The following is a 22,545-nucleotide window of genomic DNA, read 5'->3' as shown; positions in this document are numbered from 1 at the left end:
AAGAGACGACAGCATAATATCTCGACTCAGAATCGGACACTCTTCACTCAGTCACTTTATATCAGTGGAAAACATGAATCTGGATATTGTGGTAGACGTGATTTTCCCGAAACAGTTGAATGAGAATGAAAGAGTACAATTTATAGTTATTACTCTACTTTCACTGCAGAGTCTTTTAAATAAGGATTCAAGTGTGTATAACCACGGTGGCTTAGTGGTTTGTCTCACACTTCCAGTGTTGGGGGTTTGATTCCTGCCTCTGCTCTGTGTGCATGGAGTTTGCATGTTCTCTCTGTGCTTTGGGGGTTTTCTCCCCCAGTCTAAAGACGTGTTGTAGGCTGACTGCCATCTCTATATTATCCGTAGTGAGTGAATGGGCGTGTGATTGCGCCCTGCGATGCGTCAGAACCCTGTCCAGACTGTCCCCCTGCCTTGTGTGCCGAGTCCCCTGGAATAGGCTCCAGGCTCCCTGCGACCCTGTGTATGATAAGTGCTACAGAGAATGGATGGATGGATGGATTTAAGAGTGAAATATATAACATCACTGCGCCTCACTCCAGCCCAGCAGGTGGCGGTATATGCACCATAAGCTGGTTTGCCAGCTTGAAGAAGAAGAGCTATGTCTCGAACGTTCTCAAGATGTCGCTTAATTTTCTTTTAAAGCTGCGAGTAGCTCAACCAAGTGCCGAATATCTCCGCCATTTCCACACAAGCTCCCTACATGGCTGGAGAAGTGACCTGAATAATGGCGTCTCCAGCCTGCGTGTTGAACGCTACACTGAGTTTTGGGAGCGACGAAGAAGGATCACCGACCAATCACGAAAGAGATTGTCATGACAGTAACACGTCATCCCCGGAAGTGCTGCTTGACTCAGGTGGAGATGGTTAAGGCGACCCTCTTAAAGCTCCGTTAAGGTAACACAATTCCGTTACCTCGCATTTAAAGCGTGATTATTTAGCGTTTTAATCGTCACCGGGCCAATCCGTGGGGTTTATACTCCTGTAATGTGCAACATCTTTAAACATTAAAAGCTTAAAAAGAAGCGAAGACGTTCATTCATTCTGTATTTCCGGGTCTGGCTAGTACTGTTAGCAAGATGCTCTGCATAACAGAACTAATCATAACAATAACAACAACAACAACAATAATAATAATAATAATAATAATAAGCATTATAATTACAATACCAGTACGCCCAGTATTGTAATAATTACATAATAATTACTCATATATTATGAGTATAGTTTCAGAAATATAAATTAATAATAACAAACACTGATTTAAAAATGAATACATGATTATCTTGTTAAAATAATGTTGAAAATCAGAAAGCAATATGAATAATCTTTTCTAAAGTTATTGCAATTACTATTAATATACACCTAAAAACACACATCACAAAATATATTGCTTACACAGCTTAAATCACATAAAATATCACAAGTAAAGACTCAAATTTATGAAGTTTTAAGACTGGTTATGAGCACTCATAATTCATAATTACGTAGTCAAATCCATCTAAAGTCATCCAGTCATTCACTAAAAACTCTTATCTACAATCTTTTCACCTTAAAGGTGCGGTCTGTAATATTTACAAGAGCTTCTCCGCCTGTAATGATCACATCATTTCAGAAGTACCGTAGAAAAAAACTGTGATTTGCAGTATTACTGTGGCCTGTTTCTTCATTTCAGTCTTCTGCTTATGTTTAGAGTGACTGGCAACGAGGTGGAAAATTGTCTCCACCCCCAGGTAGAACACAGCCGCTAAACCCCACCCCTTTTCCTTAAAAGGCAACCTTACTAAAAGGTAAATAAAAGGAAAGGAAAGATGTCAATGTTTTCATAGCAGTTCACCTTCCATTCAGCAGAAAGCTTTAAATGTTACTTTAACCTTCTAAACTGACACATTCAGTTTCTTTACGCAGCTTGTACTGTGATTTAATGCTGCATTTAAAAATAAGTAAATAAATAATAATCACTTGACACTCCACACTGATCCCACAGTCAGTCGGTATTTTAGGAAAGCTGTCTCTCTTTCAAATAAAGCATCATCAACGATGCAGTCATGAACCCTGCGCATGACTCACTGTAAAAACATTTCCAGTGAATGAAGACGTTTTACCCCGCAGATCGTGTCCTTCTCATGAATGATATTTGAGCAGTTTTAGGCTTTTGAATTTGAATTGTGTTACATATTTGTGTCACGATGCAGAGAGGGGTTTATGTGTAACAGCTTTTGGAAAATGTAGTCTGTTTGAAAACAAAATCTTACACATAACAGACACTGATGGAAGAAAATTTCATAAAAATATCAGTTTAAACCTGGTTGTGCTGTTCGTTTCTCAGACTGGTGTCTTCTACAAAATATAAAATGTCTCTCTGTGATGAAACTGCATGGACAGCTGTAAGTGAACAGCACAAGCGAGTAGATCAGTTTTTTTCTCTTTGCGTTTTTGTGATTTTTTTTGAAGATCACATTGTTGTGTAATGGATTTATTACAGAAAACTACAATCATGATGTTGTGGTGTGGGTGAATAAAAAGTGAGAAGATTTACACCATCTGTAGTTCATCATAATGGCCAATTTCGTCCTGCAGGATTGCACAATTTTTACATCAACGTAGGTGATGTAAATCACAGCAATTGTAATTTGAAGTGCTTCGATACATAAGCACCTGATACCTCTTAATATAGGCGAGTTTATACTTGATCCAGCAAGCTTTCTTATTCCCGTATTATCTTTTCTTTATTATTCCTACAGTGAAATGTGGAATTCTGCTTTGTTTTGGCTGTGATTCGCTATCTTCACACAACACTGCCCCCTAGTGGCTCACTTTACATACTTTACCCAAATGTCCTCACATTGAGACGATATGATGCACATCGTAAACGTATATATATCATACAATACAAAAAAATAAATAAACAAACAAATACAGATTCGATACACTTTAATTCACTACTAAATACAATTCGGCTCAGTCCCAATCTAATATGATTCCGTTCATTTAAATGTACATTTTTTTCAGTACTGGAAAATCCTCAGGATAGAGGAGATACGCTTTGCGTTTTCTCGTTAACATGACGACCTCCGTTGTCATTTTTGTCTGTTTTTTGTCTTATTAACTTAAAGACGAAAAAAAGAGGCTGATGAGGCTGATGACTGTGTATAGCTGTTATAGCGTAAGCGAAAACAGGAACTTGTTTTGTGGATGTAAATCTTAACTATAAACGGATTTTAAAAATTACATGTCATTATGTAATCCCTCCCCCTCTTATTCATTAAAATTTTGAATCTCCAGATCATTCATCCTTCATTTAAATGATAACACTTTCTATCTATTGATAAGGTTCATGGTTAATGTTTAAACGTATAAAGAGAGCGAGGACTAACGGGACAGTCTGATGACATTATATAGCAGTGTTTGTACAAAAAGTACAACAAAGGGATGTTAATCCACCTGGAAAAATCACATTTCTAATTGGTTATTTGCCCCTGAGGTTACACTTCTTGTATTCAGAACTCCACATGATTGCATTTCTTCTAGTCTTAAATGCGCATTATGCCTCAATCTCAGCCAGGTCCAGTCAAATATGGGGAGGCCGAGGAAGAGGAACGTGGCCTCAGATGGAGAGACTCACTCTCACAAAGAGGAGAAACCACCAGGTCTGGTCCGGAAGGAAAAGGAAAAGAAAAAAGGAAAGACAGATATTAGCAAGATCTTCATCAACATCTCCATTGGCCTGTGCATTTTCAGTCTCATCTGGTTCTTCTATGCCCTGTACATGCGCTCGGCCTTGGCCAGGAGAGCAGTGACACTTCATTCTTCACCTCGGGTCTTAGATGCCAACAGCACCACTGCCGCTGTGTCTCCTGAGAGGTTCTGGGGCTCGTATCGGCCGCAGGTGTATTTCGGCATGAAAACAAGAAGTCCTAGATCTGTTGTTACAGGTACGTAAACGTATGTAAATTCATTATATCAAAAAAGCCCAACTGTCGTGCACATCTCATCCCAGTTCCACCTTCATGCTAACATCAGTTCATGCGTGTGGCTCCACAGGCTTGATGTGGATGCGTCAGTTCTCTGCCAAGGGCGTTAACCTGAGGCACACGTGTGAGCAGGGGGATCGGTTGCGATCCTACGGCTGGCTAATGCACGACGGCGTCAACTTTGGTATGCAGCAGATCCAAGACACTGAGTTTACTCTCACAACAACCTTTGTCAAACGGATGGGAGGGGATCATGGTGGCGACTGGACATGGAGAATCACTGGCAAGCAACACGTAAGTAATGCTGGGGGAAAGGTTTTTGGCAGCTTCTCTTAGCAGGTGCAACTTGTAAAACATGCCGAATGTCAAAAGGATTATAGACTACTACTGGTTCAGGCAAGTTCTAGAGTGTTCTAGTCAGTAATACAAAGACAATTATTGCCAAAGAAAGTGCAGAGAAAACAATAAAGTGTCATCTTTGAACAGGAAGGTGTTGACACTTTTTGGAGTGACTCACTCCACTATTGACCAGCCAGGGAAGCAGACATATATCTCACCTTACAATCTTACACCTTACAACTCACCATGCTCATATTTCAGAGACGGACATGCCAGGCACCCAGAAGAAGAAATTCAAGATCCAAGCTAGTGGGAAGTGGGTTCTGAATCAGGTTATGCAGATAATGTATTGCAGAGCCCTTTGACACCTTGAACATGAGGGCAAGAGTTTTAAACCTCTAGCCAGTGAAGTACACTCCCCTGCTCACAAGTAAAATGAGAGAACTTTGGGAAGATACTGCATATTAAGAGAGAAGCAGCATGTAGCGAGTTGCTGTTGAGAAGTTTGACTCCAAGTCAGCTTTATCTTCATCCTGGGTATTGTACAAAATGAAGTAAAAATTAAAAAGGGACCAGACATTGGAGAGGAGTAGAGTGGGTACGGCAGCCTTTGGTTCAAGTTGAGCTTTATTACCGGCTCACATGGCTCTCTTTCTTGAACGCTTGGTCTGGTGGGATTTGATGGAAGAGTCCAAGGGTTCCAGGTCTGATTGGTGAATGTTGTGTGCAGCAATTTCCTCCAAGTCAGTTTGGCTTACTGCAATTCTCTGGCAGTTTCGAACAATGTCCAGAAGGGTTTGGCAATCAACCCTAATGAAACTAGCTTCAGGAGCATAGCCCAGTTTGAAGGACCTATTGGCCGCTGTCTTGCGCTGCTATCTTGCGTGGTTCCTGTAGTTAGGAAAGGTTGTATGTAATCTGCTGTGAAATATGCAGGATCTGGGGCTGCCTGCCAATGAAAATCTTAGCAAGATTCCCAACTGTTTTTGTTGCACAATGAGGTTGTTGATGGTGATTAAGTAGTCCAGCATGGGGAAGCTTTAGTTTTAGATGATTAATCTCTATCCAGGAAATCCAGGAAGTCCAATATCTTCTGTAAGACTTAGGAGGTGGATGGAGGAAAAGAAAATGACTTTGCTGTATAGGGATAACAAGAATGGACCAAGAAATGAGCCTTGAGGATCTCCCGGAGTAAGTTATGCTTATCGATAGATATCGCTTTGAACTACCTGACTATTCCTTTGGGGTAAATTTTTTTTTAAGCCTAGTAGATTAGTAAGTAAGTTAGTAGGTTCACTGGAGCTTTCACTTGTCCAGTGGGCTGCTGGCTAATGACTTCATGGTTTGTCCGCCACTGAATTTTATTTTAAATCATGTCCCATCATTTTTTTAAATTCTTAAAGCCATTCTTGATGCAGGTTGGTACTTGACCCTTTGTCATCCTCTCATGTACTCACACCATCATCATGGCTTTCTCCAGAGCACTGCTCCTGATGCTCCAGTCATCTCGCTGATGTTCTACGTGGCTACAGATACTCAAGGTTCCCTGCAAGCTCACGTAGAGAATAGGACACGTCTGAGCCATGTTACAGGCACTTCAGAGGAACTGGGAAACTTCAAAATCACTTTCGGCAAACCCACCGGTGGAGAGGCGTCTCCCAATAAATACGCCAGGTATTTCAAATAATAAATCTTGTTTACACAAATTATTGTAAGAAAGAAAGAAATACTATTTCTGTTTTCACCATGTTACACTGACAGAAACTTCATAGGCCTTGCCAATATTGGATAACAAACCAAATTTTAAAAGATTGGTGCAATCAATCAATTAGTTGCATAAAACTAGATCAAACCAGCTGCAATCCATATAATGCAGTCAGTAAGAAAATAAATATTAAACCAGAAGTCTAATTAATGTAGGCACTTTTGAGGATATTTTTTTTTCACATGTACATATATCACATGTAGATATGCAGATATTGTATTAAGATGGCACATTACAATCTAGAAAATTAAGTTTTTTTAATGTTACTTTTGTTACACCTGACTGACATTTATTTTTATTTTTATTCACTGTATATATTTCTCAAGTTCCCAAATTCTAAAGTTTAGTTCATCTTTATGTTAAATATATGTCTGACTATGGAAAACTGTCAGTTAGTCTGATCACTGGTGTGACCTCAGTAAGTGATAGCACAAGATAAGTCATCATTTTATTTTTAACAAGCCATGGTATGTCTCTTCTCTCCAGCTATAATTACTTGCAGACGCTGAGCCCTGGTCTGGACCAATTAACAGACATAGTGAAGTACAGCCTGAGTAACAGATTTGTTTTTAATCCGTCCACTGCCGAGAGGAGGCTTTACTTTGCTGTGGATACCTACACACCTCCTCCGCACCTGCAAAAAGATAACCGCATCCAGAGTGACTTTGTAGTGCACCAGGTTACTGTCCAAGTCCCCTTCCAGATTGAGGTTTTGTTTGAGTCCGGAAGTGTCCATGACCGACCCAACCAGCTGATGGGCCCGGTGCTGACCGAGGAGCTTACGAGGCTGAAGTTGTCTTACAATGAGAAATTCGAGGAGACATTCGGACTTCAGGCTAAAGGGTTTAATCCAGCCCAGGTGAGGTTTGGCAAAGCTGCTTTAAGCAACATGCTTGGTGGCATGGGTTACTTTTTCGGACAGTCAGTGGTGCAGTCAGCATATAGCGAGCACCCCATGCTTTACCCTGAGGGCGCCTTGTTCACCGCAGTGCCCTCCCGCTCCTTCTTCCCAAGGGGTTTCCTGTGGGACGAAGGCTTCCACCAGCTCCTCATCAGTAAATGGGACCCCCAGTTGACTCGTGAGGCTGTTGCTCACTGGTTGGACTTAATCAATGTGGAGGGCTGGATCCCACGTGAACAGATCCTGGGCGATGAGGCTCTCAGCAAGGTCCCTTCAGAGTTTGTGGTGCAGCACACTGAAAATGCAAACCCACCTACATTCTTTCTAGTCCTGGAGGAGTTTTTGGAGCAGCTCGAGGCACATCCGGATGCGCCACAATTTCGGGATACTCTGCCTTTCCTCCGAAGGCTGTATCCCAGACTGCAGACGTGGTTTGAGTGGTATAACACCACTCAAGCTGGACCCTTGCCCAACTCCTACCGTTGGCGTGGCAGGGACAAGGACACCAACCTCTTCCTCAATCCTAAAACCTTGACTTCCGGGCTGGACGACTACCCCCGTGCATCACACCCTTCTGAAGATGAAAGACATGTGGATCTGCACTGTTGGATGGTGCTTGCATCACGGATCATGACAGGCATGGCGCGACTGCTTGGGGAACCCCATCAGGAATACGAGCGCACCTACCTGACCCTCAGCAACAACAGCCTTCTGAGTGAGCTGCACTGGTCCGAGCAGCTTCATGCCTTCTTCGACTACGGTAACCACACTCACGCTGTGTCATTGCAGCAAGAAAAGGTTGTTGTGCCACCTGGACAGATGAGGCACCAGTTACCAGTAAAACGCCTGGTGCGGTCAGTGCGCAAAGCCCCTAAGCTTCAGTATGTAAATGCATTTGGCTATGTTAGTCTGTTTCCATTCTTGCTTCATGTCCTGACACCTGACTCTAAAAAATTAGAGCACATTTTGAAAGACATTCGGGATCCTGCTCGCTTGTGGACACCCTATGGCTTGCGCTCACTTTCTCTTTCAGATCCACTTTATATGAAGCACAATACAGAGCATGATCCCCCTTACTGGCGTGGTGCTATATGGATCAACATCAACTACCTGGCACTAAGGGCACTGCATCATTACAGCAGTATAGAGGGACCATACCAGGAGAAGGCTGCTGATCTCTATCAAGAGCTCAGGACTAATGTCATCAATAACATTTACAAACAGTACCATGAAACTGGATATATCTGGGAACAGTACAGTGACAGCACTGGTCGAGGACAGGGTAGCCACCCTTTCACAGGCTGGTCAGCTCTGACTGTACTCATCATGGCTGAAGAGTACTGACACCCCTGCAGGTTTCTTATTCTTATAATCCAAGGGTGCTGTTATTTATCTCAGCAAACGTTCTGTGCTAATGATGAGATTTTTTATTGCTTGTTTAATTGCAAAAAAAAAACGTGTGTGTATGGAGGAGAACAAAATCTCTGCTTGACCGAAAAATGGGGGATTCTTTTTTTTTTTATGATGATGTATTGAGGTTCTTTTGTAAATCACACTTTCTACAAAATGGAATTTTCAGAGAAGTATTTCACTTTTAAAATCTGTTTAATGTCATAAATTTATGCTCAGGTGTAAATTGCAATGGGATATGTAAATGACAAGATATGACAAGAAAATACATGACAAGAGAATGTAGTGTAAAAGAACCACAAGCATTTTGTTCTGGTATTCAGGTCTGTTCAAAAGAATAAATCGATACCTACCTGCAAGTTGCCTTTTTTTTAGTTTGGCATTGAAGACCAAAAAAACTTTTCTATCCCAACAAAAAAAATATTCCCATAATTACAATGTGACCATAATAAAATATTGTATTCAGAAATGGGGGTGCACAAGCTTCATTAATGTATGTATGTCAAGAGCTTTCCTACCAGCATGGTGGCATGACAAGGTGCGATAGTAAATCAGTGATTTCATATTCGGCTGTTATTTCCTTTGCCATGTGAACAGTGTCACACACCCAAGTAGTACCTGTGCTGAATTTATTTACCCAGCTACCCATCTTGTCCATGGTAATATGCAGTTACAACTTTTTTCTTTGTAAATAAAGAACACACACACACACACACACACACACTTCAATATTATGGCCTGGTTGTGCAGATTTATGACAGATAATTCCAATTAAATGAATTTTATTTCTAGTTTGTAAAATGTGGAAAAATTCAAGGGGAAGGGTCAACGGAGAGGGTGGTTAATTCAAATCAGCCTTTTGAATAAATATCAAGAGTTCTGTGCCCTTTCCCTCCGCTACTTTGAACAAGACAGCCCTCAGCCCCCTGTCTGAGGCAGCCATCCACTAAGCAATGGAGAATGAAGTCAGGAGAATTTAAGAGCAGCCCCCCGCAAAGTGCAGTTTTCACCTGAGTAAAAGCCCATGGGTATGGATCCGTTCACTGCACCAGACCTGGCACTCCCTTCTTAATGAAGTCTGTTAGAGGGCTATATCCAGATAATTAGATACAAACTTGTAATAATAGCCACAGAAATTGCCTCACCTTTTTTTCTGGAATTGGTCTCAGGCGGGCTGCAATCGCTGCTGCCCAGATCAAGTGAAAACCCACTGTACTGTACATCTCATTCAGTCATACACATCTTCAGGTTTGTTGAGAGCACCACCTGTCGATCTCGGAACAGCCCTCCAATGTTGCAGTTGTCACTTCCAGACATTAATATGAATAGTTTTCTTCTAGATAGGCAGAGGCACGTACGGAGGATTCTGTGCATGAGTCATTGAAATGTGGCTGGGACCCTGAGCAAACCGAAAGGAAAGGTGACAAGTTGGTGTAATCCATACAGAGTGGAAATCCCATTTTCAAGGAAATCTGCCAGCATACCTTAGTTTAATCCAGAGTTGAATAAAACTGAGCCGTGCCTAACCGATTGAACAGTTCATCAATCTGGGTAAGCATCAAATGTAGACACTGTGTTGACACAGAATTGGACCAAACCATCCACCTTTGGCACAAAGACTATTTGGTGGGGTCAGTCATTGTACGACTCCCCGATCACCCCCATATTGAGCATGGCCTTGAGTTCCTCCCAAAATGCCTGTTTTATGTGTTTGTGAAAATGGTGGGGCAGCTGTGCACAATCCTTATTCCGAGCATCATTGAGAACAAACTAACAAATCATATTTTTTATTAAATCGCTCACCCGATTCATTCATTTAAGGATGGTAAACACTGGTATAAATCAGTGTCAACTCTAACAATTATCTACAACAAGCATGCATTACATAAAAAGTAGTTCCCTGGTCATTCAGAATCTCTTGGGATTCCGACATTGGCGATCACTCTGAAAAGTTCCTCTGCGAAACCGTTAATACATGTGGTGGAGGGGCACCTCTTCAGGGTATTGGGTTGTGTATGGTAGCTTTTTTTTTCACCTTTTCACTCCATCACCAGAATGCAATTTTACAGGTCTGAAAAATAAAATAACTGAAAAATTACATAAAAAACGTGAGGTGATTTTTTTTTAACTAGCTAGAGGTAGCTAGAGCTGGAGCAACACCACCTGCTTCACCACTACACCGTCCTCGGTCATCAACACCGTAGGGACAGTTGGAATGATATACCACAATGATGGTAAAAACCCCTCACTCACCATGCTTTGCTTTTTTTTTCTTAAAAACATGGGTTAACACAAACACATCTTACTTTGATTGTCACTATACACACTTTGCTTGCAAATGGCTACATCCTTTACAAAGTTTATAGCTAAAAAAAAAACTCTCTAAGACGAAATGAGGAAAAAATCTCAAGAGGAACCAGATTCAACAAGGAACCCATCCTCAAGTCATTACGTTTCCAGACCTGTATACTATAAAGTCAAACAGTACTGAGTGTGTTGAAAGGATCTACAGTATGAGCATCAAGGTCTGTTTCCACAAGACAGGGAATTGGTTGGAAGTGACCAACCATAGCTGTGGGAAAATAGGTTTAATCCCCGCCCCCACATGATGCTATTGTACTCTGCATTCCAGCCACCCAAATGTGACCAGTTTAACAAACCTGATCAGCTCATTTGTTTGATTCAGTGGAACAAAGTCTGTAGTTAAACTACAGACACCAGAATATGAAATGATGGCTGCTGAGTCAGTCATAGGCAGTTCTGGTGTGGGGCCAGGTAGGGTCAGTGCCCCTGTGACAACACTCTGTACAGATGACAATGGACAACGTTTTAAAATATTTAAATGATCTAATAAAACAGAACAACGGAACAGAGGTAAGTGAATGAATCAGTGATTATTTCTTCTCCAATGTCAGCATGAACGGAGATCAGTGGAGTGAGGAGATGAAGATGAGGCTGGTGTTTAAATGCTGCAAGTGACTTTTTTACCTGGACAAGTGACTTAAGTGGACCATGTTGATCATCAAAGTGAGAACTCATTTCCCATCGTGGACTTATAATTCTATACAATTTGGCCATTACGTTTCTTCCATCAGTAGATTAGTTTAAAAATGTAGAGGTAGGTGTGGCATCTTTCAGTGGAACTGGAATTAAAACTTTAAATTTAATTTTATTACTTTTTATTTTTGGTGGACTTTTAAAGTTACAACTTTATTTATATTTTAGAAACATGCAACAGAGAAACATAGTTTAGGAAAACTTGTGGTTATTTAGAATTACTGTATATACTGTGTATAAAGTACTTAAAATTTTCAAATTTTGACATTGTCTACTTTATACCGTGTCAAAATTTGAAAATTTGAAGTTTTCACTTGAAGATAGATAGATAGATAGATAGATAGATAGTAATAATCCTGTTAATCCTGTTTAAATGCCTAAAGTTTTTTTTTTACGTTATTCAGATTTGAGCCCTGTTATTTAAACACTAAGCCACGGGTGGTGCAGCGACTCAGCAGGTAGCGTTGCCACCTAACAGCTCCAGGTTTCGCGGTTCGAGTCTGAGCTCAGGTTACTGCGTAGGTGGAGTTTCACATGTTCTCTCAGTGTCTGAGTTTCCTCTGCATTCTCTGGTTTCCTCACACGCGAGTGGTTGTGAATGTGAACAATCTGTACTACATACAGACATACTACATAAAAACAGATTTAGTGAGCACAGAGTAACTGAATGATAGTATAGTTTAGTATAGCTAACTCTCCAGCTACCGGGCTCTCAGGCTTCCACACTCACAGTCTACTGCACTCTCAGGCTGCTATACGCTCAGGCTACTCCGCTAACAGGCTGCTATACGCTCAGGCTACTACACTCTTAGGCTACTATGCTCTCGGTCAACTTTGTTCTCAATCTACTGCAGCTGTACTAGTAAGGATCAAGCCATGTTTCTACTTGTGATAATAGCCTGAGTACGGCTTATGACTGTGCTAGTGACTTGAACATTTTTTTTTTTATTTTGGTGTAATATAAGTGAATCACACTTCATGAAACTGAAATGCAAAACACAGAGGAATTACATTTACTTCTGTCATGAAGTCAGCATTTAAATCTTATGAAGCTGCTCCCTGCTGATTGCTATTCACAGACAAATTAAAGTGAGTTAAGAGCAATGCAGTGAAGGTTTTGCATTTCCATACTGGTCCCTGTGTCAGAAATGGCATCTAACACAAGCATTTCCTGCCAGTGGAACCTGCTTTTCTCCCTAGCAAAGAAACATCAAAAACCTGTTGTACTTGTTTCACAGGGTAGAAACTATGAGGAACAGATTTCTGTAATATTTTTTTTAATTCGTCAAATTTCCTCAACCAGGAACTGAAACGCACCGGGACAATGACGTGCTCCAGCAATCTAAGGTAAAACCACTACTCCAGCAAAAAACTACTACTTTACTTAAATGTTTGTCAAAAAATAAATACACCACTGTCCATGTTGCTGTCTCCTACTGTTTTGATATATTCTTTATGCCAATCACCTTGATAGTACAATGTGATAAAATAATAGTAATAATCAGAAAATATTATTCTTTTATAAAGTTAATTGCATGTTTGGATAAACTAAAGACATGGACAACTCAAAATATACAACACAAATTGCCTAAAATACGATCTTTTGACTTGAAATGATTTTTGATTTGAAAACTTTCAAGTTTAAATGCATTATCATAATAATTTAACAAATGTAACCAATCCCAGACCTTTGAGAATTAAAGGTGCAGTTTGTAGTATCATTAATTACGTCACATCATTTTTCTGTGCTTGCCTGTTGTGGTTTTGGATGTGTTATGTGCCAGGACACTGTGTCATAGCTGCTAACCATTTTGCCTTCTCTGCCTACTCAATACACAGCTCTTAATGTTACTCTTTATGACATATCATTGCCAGCAAATAGGCTGGTGTTCTCATGTGAGCAGATGTGGATGTCTCATGTGTTTTTTTAATGATCTTGTGGACAGGAAGTTTTTTAAATTCCAATACCATGAAATTTTTATATGCAGTTTCAGTATAAAAAGTTTAGAATAAGCTTCAACAACACACCCTCACCACACCCAAACCAGTCAGTCAGTATTTTTGCAAAGTTGTTCCAGGTCCGCATACCGTTGTTAACACAGTAAGCACTGTGTTATATTACCCTAGTAAAGTCATTGTTCTGGGAGTTGAAACCACAACTGATTAATTTACCTTCCGATTTCGTTTAGCAATAATAACTAAGCAAACAAACATTTAACAAGAACGAAAGCATTTTATCATGCAGGTCAAGTCTTAATTTCGTATGAATTACATGTATGAATTTAAGGCATTAAGTATTAACATTATACAACATTGTTACTCCACAAATGGTGTCATTTTAATATATAAAAGTCACCAACCAATTTATTAGGAACACCTAAACACCTGCTTATTCCTGCAATTATCCAATCAGCCAATCATGTGGTAGCAGTGCAATGCATAAAATCATGCAGATACAGGTCAAGAGCTTCAGTTAATATTCACATCAAATATCAGAATGGGGAAAAAATATGATCTCTGTGACTTTGAGCATGGCATGATTGTTGGTACAAGACTGAGTGGTATGAGTGTTTCTGAAACTGCTGATAAGATTTTCATGGGATTTTCACACACATTTGTAGGACATTATATTCACTATATGGGCAGCAGTATGTGGACATCCGTCCTAATGACCGAGTTCAGGTGTTTCAGCCATACCCATTGCTAAAAGGTGCATAAAATCAAGCACATTTCCATGCACTCTTCATAGACAAAACATTTGGCAGTAAACTGCTCCAGAAAGCAACATAAGCACAAGAACTGTGCGTCAGGAGCTTTATGAAATGGGTTTCCATGGCCAAGCAGCTGCACACAAGCCTAAGATCACTCCAGTGTCAGCTGGAGTGGTGTAAAGCACCACCACTGGACTCTGGAACAGTGGAGAACTGTTCTCTGGAGTGATGAATCACTCTTCACTAAGAGGCAGTCTGATGGAAGAATCTGGGTTTGGTGGATGCCAGGACAATGCTACTGGAATGTATAGTGCCAACAATGAAGTTTGGTGGAGGAGGGATAATGGTCTTTGGCCATTTTTTAAGGTTTGGGTCCGCTTAGGTCCAGTGAAGGGAATATTAATGCTACAGAATACAAAGTCATTTAAAACAATTGTATGCTTTCAACTTTCAACTTTCCAGCCTTTGCACAAAGCTAGATTCATAAACAGTTTAACGAGTTTGATGTGGAGGAACTCTTGTGACCTCGACCCCACTGAACATCTTTAGGATGAACTGGAACATCGATCGCGAGCACGACTTTCTCAACCAACATCAGTGCCTGTGCAACCCCCACAGACACACTCAAAACCTTGTAGAAAGCTTTTACAGGAGAGTGGAGGTTGGTGTAGCTGCCCTTATTAATGCCCGTGGTTTTGAATTGGGATGTCCAACATGTTCATATATTCAGGTGTCCACATACTTTTGGCAATATAGTCTAGCACAAAAAAAAAAAATCATATTCATGTTTGGTTATTTGTCCTGAGATTCCACATCTAGTTTTCTGATCAAATAATAAATAAAACCATTAATAATGGTTTATAAAACCATTAAATTTTACTTCTATTTCAATAAAAAAGCTCAGATTTCTCTGCTGCTGTCCCACTGATCAGACCCGCACATGATCCAAATGTGAATTATTTCTCATCTTAACTAAGCATTATGCCTCAATCTCAGGAAGGCCAACACAAATACAGGAAGGCAGAGGAAAAGGAACGTCATAAATGGAGAATCTTGCTCCCAGAAGGAAGAGAAACCACCAGTTCATTTCCAGAAGGAAAAGAAGAAAAAGAAGAAAAGAATGTCTATTAGTAAGATCTTCATCAACATCTCCATCGGCCTCTGCATTTTCGGCCTCATCTGGTTCTTCTATGCCCTGTACATGCGCTCGGCCTTGGCCAGGAGAGCAGTGACACTTCATCCTTCACCTCGGGTCTTAGATGCCAACAGCACCACTGCTGCTGTGTCTCCTGAGAGGTTCTGGGGCTCGTATCGGCCGCAGGTGTATTTCGGCATGAAAACAAGAAGTCCAAGATCTGTTGTCACGGGTACGACTCATTTTACAGCTCATTTATTGACAGGAACTTAACACACACAATTTAACAACTTCAACTTTAATTTAAGCATTTTATTCCTTTAAAAAGATGAAAATTGACATTTCCAGGCCAATTTGCATATTTACAGCATGTTCATGTCATAATTACAGTATTTATAAGATTCTGACTTTTTCACACCTTCATCAAAATTATAATTACTAGTTAGGAACGTTCTGAAAGCTTCAACATGTGTGGTGTCTCATTATAAACAAACACAACTCAGCAAAAAAATAAATAAATAAAAACAGTTGTACAGGTATAATGTCAGGATTTTAACATCATGCATCTATGAAGTTAAATCATGACATTATAAGTCTATTGTATAATTTGCAGTATGTGCGTCTATCCTCATATTAAACTTCCCATCTTTTTTTTTTTTTAGCATTAACCACATAACTGCAAAGCTTAGCTTTCTGTGTGCTTTTTCATACAAATTTCTAATTTACGAGTCTGAGAAAATAAACAACTGAATCTCCGAGCCATTAACTTTTGAAAGTGCTGTTAGTGACGTACTATAATAATCACAGAATCAACACCACAATATGCTACATCAATTAAATGATCAGGTGAGGTTAAATTAGTCATTTGTATGCAAATACACACCCCACCTTAATGTCTTTCAGAGAAATGAACCATGCATGTGGTTATGTGGTTAATACTAAATAAATGAAGGAAATTGTATGTATAGATGTTAACATCACTGAATGCCATGCTAGTCAAGTCAAGTGGCTTTTGTCATTTCAACCATAGACAGCTAGTTAGTACACAGTGGACCAAGGTGCTACATAAAACAAACACAGAACTACAGGAGACTACATATATTTACATTAAGTGCACAGTGCAGACAGCACAAGACAGTACAAATCTACCAAAACAAGACAATGGGCACAGTAAGTTACAGTGCAGTGCCGACTAGCACACAGTTCTAGTAGAAAGTGAATCAGATGACAGTAGTGCAAAAGAGTAACAATATAAGTTTCGTTAAATGTAAACATAAGGAGTAGCAGCCGGGTAGAAAGTATAAAGATTATATACAGTATATAATATATAGTGTAAAACTGTAGATGTGCATAGTGCAGTTTTACACTATATATGCATATATAGAGCGCATATATAGTGTAAAACTGTAGATGATTGTCATATTTCCTAAATTGCACCAAGTTTCCCCATCATGCTTATGGTAGTCTGTGTATATGGCTCCATAGGCTTGATGTGGATGAGTCAATTCTCAGACAATGTGAACCTGAGGCACACATGTGAGCAGGGGGATGGATTGAGTTCCTACGGCTGGCTGATCCACGACGGGGTCAACTTTGGCATGCAGCAGATCCGGGATACTGATTTCACACTGAAGACGATGTTCGTGAAACGGATGGGAGGGAAACACGGTGGGGACTGGACCTGGAGAATCACAGGCAGGCAGCATGTATGTAAAGATGGTGAAAACATTTATATTTAGTCAGCAAAATGTGATAAATGTAAAAAGGACTACTGATGGTTGGTACAAGCATGTTCTAATCAGTCATACCAATACCGTTGATGCAAATTGAAGTGCAGGGAAAACAACAGTGTTATCATTGATATGGTTTGTAAAGCAAATGTCTTAAGACATTCGGGAAGGAACAGGGACTCACAGCAGAAGCTCATTTCACCAATGAGAAGCACAACCTTGGCTCAAAGTTGGCAGCACTTTTCATAACAGCCTTGACAACCTTGGCCCAAAGTTGGCCCATCATTGGCAAGGTCACACTTTTCATGATGACCATGACAATGTTGGCCCAACATTCCCAGCACTGCATGTTGCATAACAATCATGACCACACTGACCCAAAGTTGGTCAATGTTGGCCAACATCTGTCAAACCTTGGCAAGGGCACACTTTTTATAAAAAAAACAAATAAAAACTGACATTGGCCCAACTTTGGCAAGGGCAAACTTTTCTTAACAACCTGACAGTGTTGGCCCAACCTTGGCAATGGTGCACTTTTCACCACAACTCCTGTTAGCATTGACCCAACCTTAGCCCAACCTTGGCCCATCAATGGCAAGGGTAGACTTTTCATAACAAGTCTGACAATATTTGCCAAATGTCTCTTAATTTGTTCCAACACCGATATTTGGCCCTTTCTTATCCTCTCTTGTACTCATATCAACCTCATGGCTTGTCTCAGAGTGCTGCCCCTGATGCTCCAGTCATCTCGCTGATGTTCTACGTGGCTACAGATACTCAGGGTTCCCTGCAAGCTCACATAGAGAATAGGACACGTCTTAGCCATGTTACAGGCACTTCAGAGGAACTGGGAGACTTCAAAATCACTTTCTGCAAACCTACCAGTGGAGAGGCTGCTACCAATAAATATGCCAGGTATTTCAAATAATAAATCATATCTGTATATATATTTAACTTAATATATATATTAAATTGCAGAACTGAAAGTTCCTGCAGGAGAACCGTCTGTGCTTGGGGGAAGGGAAAAGGGAGGGAAAAAAAAAAAAAAAAGGTCTAGCAGCAGTAAGTATGGGTGCTTAAATCTTAATCTCACCAGCTGCAACCCATATAGTGCAATCAGGGAAAAAAGTTGCACCAGTGGTCTAATTAATTAGGGTACGATTCAGGATATTTGTTTTTTGCTCAGTTTCACAAAAAAGAACAAAATTCAGATCTTGTATCAAGCTGCCACCTGTTGGACATTGTTAGTAACAAAATACAATAGAGTGTAACCCATAGATTTGTGTCATTATCACATTCTTTTTAAATTATATAACATTTTTACATATTAAGCTTTTTTGCCTAGTTGAGAAGGTTATTAAAACATTCCAAGTAACATAAAAATGGTAGCAAATTATAATAATTAATAAATAAGAACAATTCATTAGGTGTGGAGAATTTATACATTAACAAATGTTTATAAATCATGTAAGTATAATTATAAGTATTTGTATAAATAATTATTTAAATATTAGTATAAAATGATCCCATACAAGCCTATGTTTTTTTATTTTTAACATGAATTAAATAATGCTTTTAATATATATATTTTTGCTTTGTTAAACCTGACTAAAGTTTGTTTATTATTTATGGTAAATATTTATTGAATGCTCACTAATTCCCAAATTGTACCATCTTTAGTTAATTTTCATGTTACAGTTTTTCTCAGGTGGTTTGGCACAGTCAGTGAAACAGACCTAAAGTTCTCAAAAACATTAAATGCAAGTACCAGAACCACTTTACACTTTACACTGTGAACAAAACTCTCTGTCTTACATATAAAAGGCAGTAACTCACTCAAAATCGTTAACTCTAAATGAAAGACAGCACTACGCATACATTCGAATTCTGTGTGAAAGCCATAAGAAATCCTTATAATATTCAGACAAAAAGACTACTTTGTTTACATTATTTCACAGAGTGTTTTGAGAATAATGTTCATCATTTAATGATTGTGCCAAAGCAACTGAAAAAAGACTGTAAAAATATGTCTAATTATGGAGACTTATCAGTTGTATGACTGTGAAAGAGACAGACACCAGAGGCCAGTGGATAGCAGGGGATCATCATCAAGTCATCATTTTATTTTTAACAAGCCATGGTATGTCTCTTCTCTCCAGCTATAATTACTTGCAGACGCTGAGCCCTGGTCTGGACCAATTAACAGACATAGTGAAGTACAGCCTGAGTAACAGATTTGTTTTTAATCCGTCTACTGCCGAGAGGAGGCTTTACTTTGCTGTGGATACCTACACACCTCCTCCGCACCTGCAAAAAGATAACCGCATCCAGAGTGACTTTGTAGTGCACCAGGTTACTGTCCAAGTCCCCTTCCAGATTGAGGTTTTGTTTGAGTCCGGAAGTGTCCATGACCGACCCAACCAGCTGATGGGCCCGGTGCTGACCGAGGAGCTTACGAGGCTGAAGTTGTCTTACAATGAGAAATTCGAGGAGACATTCGGACTTCAGGCTAAAGGGTTTAATCCAGCCCAGGTGAGGTTTGGCAAAGCTGCTTTAAGCAACATGCTTGGTGGCATGGGTTACTTTTTCGGACAGTCAGTGGTGCAGTCAACAGATAGCGAGCACCCCATGCTTTACCCTGAGGGCGCCTTGTTCACCGCAGTGCCCTCCCGCTCCTTCTTCCCAAGGGGTTTCCTGTGGGACGAAGGCTTCCACCAGCTCCTCATCAGTAAATGGGACCCCCAGTTGACTCGTGAGGCTGTTGCTCACTGGTTGGACTTAATCAATGTGGAGGGCTGGATCCCACGTGAACAGATCCTGGGCGATGAGGCTCTCAGCAAGGTCCCTTCAGAGTTTGTGGTGCAGCACACTGAAAATGCAAACCCACCTACATTCTTTCTAGTCCTGGAGGAGTTTTTGGAGCAGCTCGAGGCACATCCGGATGCGCCACAATTTCGGGATACTCTACCTTTCCTCCGAAGGCTGTATCCCAGACTGCAGACGTGGTTTGAGTGGTATAACACCACTCAAGCTGGACCCTTGCCCAACTCCTACCGTTGGCGTGGCAGGGACAAGGACACCAACCTCTTCCTCAATCCTAAAACCTTGACTTCCGGGCTGGACGACTACCCCCGTGCATCACACCCTTCTGAAGATGAAAGACATGTGGATCTGCACTGTTGGATGGTGCTTGCATCACGGATCATGACAGGCATGGCGCGACTGCTTGGGGAACCCCATCAGGAATACGAGCGCACCTACCTGACCCTCAGCAACAACAGCCTTCTGAATAAGTTGCACTGGTCCAAGCAGCTTTATGCCTTCTGCGACTACGGTAACCACACTCACGCTGTGTCATTGCAGCAAGAAGAGGTTGACGTGCCACCTGGAGAGATGAGGCACCAGTTACCAGTAAAACGCCTGGTGCGGTCAGTGCGCAAAGCCCCTAAGCTTCAGTATGTGAATGCATTTGGCTATGTTAGCCTGTTTCCATTCTTGCTTCATGTCCTGACACCTGACTCTAAAAAATTAGAGCACACTTTGAAAGACATTCGGGATCCTGTTCACTTGTGGACACCCTATGGCTTGCGCTCACTTTCCCGTTTAGATCCACTTTATATGAAGCACAATACAGAGCATGATCCCCCTTACTGGCGTGGTGCTATATGGATCAACATCAACTACCTGGCACTAAGGGCACTGCATCATTACAGCAGTATAGAGGGACCATACCAGGAGAAGGCTGCTGATCTCTATCAAGAGCTCAGGACTAATGTCATCAATAACATTTACAAACAGTACCATGAAACTGGATATATCTGGGAACAGTACAGTGACAGCACTGGTCAGGGACAGGGTAGCCACCCTTTCACAGGCTGGTCAGCTCTGACTGTACTCATCATGGCTGAAGAGTACTGACACCCCTGCAGGTTTCTTATTCTTATAATCAAAGGGTGCTATTATTTATCTCAGAGAATGTTCTGTGCTAACGATCAATTGCTTGTTACAAAACAATGAGAGTATATGTAGTAGAATAAAATCTCTGCTTGACTGAAAAATAGGGGATTTTTTTATAATAATATATAGAAGTTTTATAAATCAAACTTTCTATAAAATGGAATATCAGAAAAATGTTTCCTTTTTTAAACTTGCTCATAAATCTGTGCTCAGGTGTGGGATGTAAGAGAAGATAATGTAATCGAACCACAGTGATTTTGTTCTGGGATTCTGGTGTGTTCAAAAGAATAAATCAGTACCTACCTGCAAGTTCCTATTTTTGTTAGTTTGATTGATTTCTGCGTTGAACATCGAAAGACTTCAACAAAAACTGCAAACCAGTTTATCTAAAGGAAAAACAACCTTTAGGCAGGCGATGAAATGGGTTAAAGTAAAAAGACATATTTGAAATTTTAACTAATTCACATGTGCAAATCCCAAGACAAGAAATAAAGTTTCTAGCATCTCCATCCTGAAGCATAGTAAGCACTGAAGCCAGATCTTAAGGTTTTTGACAGTCTTATTGGATAATACTGATGGAGAACCCTCGACCAACAATGATAAAACTGTATAGCTTAGCCCAGTCCATGACACTGTCACTCCACACAGACAGATGAAGGCCAACGACTGACGTCAACTGGCCAATTTTTTGTTGCACGTTGTTTCCATGGAGAGTCATTGTGGTAGAGATGCAATTCATGAGATTTTAATACAATGCTGTTAAAAAGAAGCTCTGTACATCCTCTGTGCTTTGCATCGAAACATCTCTTTTGGTAAACTTTCTCTATCTCAGTTCTCAGTCTTTTCTTTCATACGACCGTGATGTTCACATGCCCGCACCACAGAGGGTCAAGGCACCATCTCTTTCATGCCTCTAGTTTGAATAGATGCAGAGGCAGAGCTTTGCTGCAGGAGGGTTACTGTACTATAAATAGGCCTCCTCTCTGGCAGCTCAGCTGCAGCTTTTAAACGGCTAAAATAACTAGAATGCTCTGTTTCCTCCCTGCTTCATATTACCAGCTATCATGTTAAAGCCATCTATTACCTACATCCATTTTTGTGTCATTCTCTGCTCTAATAGAAGCTGTCCATTTAAGTTGATTTTATGAAAGATAACTTAGTGGATGGTTTATGCATCATGTCAATTAGACAAACTGTTGCCACCCCTCTTTTTGTATCAGCAACATGCTGAATCCTGAGTGACTGACAAACTGCTTGACCTTTTCACAAAATTAAACCCCCTTACACACAACTGTGAAAGGTATCATGGGAGCAATAAGGTACGAGTTGAACGCACAAGCACTATTCACATCCCCTCACTCATTCGTGCAGAAACCATCCCCCATTTGAAATGCGTGTCTCTGCCTTTGTAGTGTGTGCCTGATCGGTGTGACTAAAGCAGGCATTGCGCAATCGCTGTCCTCTTCCAAAGACTCGTTCTCACTGAGCAATGGGATAATAGCCAAAACAGCATTAGTGGGATCTAACACGCAGGCATAAATAAATGAG

General features: G+C 40.5%; 2 protein-coding genes across 5 annotated transcripts; both read left to right on the top strand.

The window, feature by feature from the left end:
• Positions 1–762: 762 nt before the first annotated feature.
• LOC117596391 (mannosyl-oligosaccharide glucosidase-like) lies at positions 763–8,766 on the top strand. Of its 3 annotated transcripts, XM_053231037.1 has the most exons (6): positions 763–915; positions 1,712–1,808; positions 3,580–3,953; positions 4,063–4,286; positions 5,812–6,005; positions 6,583–8,766. In XM_053231037.1, the coding sequence occupies exons 3-6, from the start codon at positions 3,596–3,598 to the stop codon at positions 8,339–8,341; spliced, it is 2,535 nt and encodes an 844-aa protein (XP_053087012.1). In that variant the 5' UTR covers positions 763–915; positions 1,712–1,808; positions 3,580–3,595; the 3' UTR covers positions 8,342–8,766. The 3 variants fall into 3 exon arrangements, with proteins under 3 accessions (XP_053087012.1, XP_034157263.2, XP_053087013.1); XM_034301372.2 differs by lacking the exon at positions 1,712–1,808 and having other exon boundaries at positions 767–915; XM_053231038.1 differs by lacking the exon at positions 1,712–1,808 and having other exon boundaries at positions 817–915; positions 3,584–3,953.
• Positions 8,767–11,046: 2,280 nt separating this feature from the next.
• On the top strand, positions 11,047–21,306 carry LOC113545786 (mannosyl-oligosaccharide glucosidase-like). Of its 2 annotated transcripts, none has more exons than XM_034301011.2 (6): positions 11,047–11,281; positions 12,768–12,811; positions 15,172–15,542; positions 16,796–17,016; positions 17,762–17,955; positions 19,200–21,306. In XM_034301011.2, exons 1-6 carry the CDS (start codon positions 11,219–11,221, stop codon positions 20,956–20,958), a joined length of 2,652 nt encoding a protein of 883 aa, XP_034156902.2. In that variant the 5' UTR covers positions 11,047–11,218; the 3' UTR covers positions 20,959–21,306. The 2 variants fall into 2 exon arrangements, with proteins under 2 accessions (XP_034156902.2, XP_026801182.3); XM_026945381.3 differs by lacking the exon at positions 11,047–11,281 and adding an exon at positions 12,025–12,326.
• Positions 21,307–22,545: the final 1,239 nt, after the last annotated feature.

Source organism: Pangasianodon hypophthalmus, chromosome 28 (genome assembly GCF_027358585.1).
Source record: "Pangasianodon hypophthalmus isolate fPanHyp1 chromosome 28, fPanHyp1.pri, whole genome shotgun sequence".
NCBI lineage: Eukaryota > Metazoa > Chordata > Actinopteri > Siluriformes > Pangasiidae > Pangasianodon > Pangasianodon hypophthalmus.
Note: the sequence above shows the minus strand (reverse complement) of the source record. Positions and strands in the feature narration are given on the sequence as shown.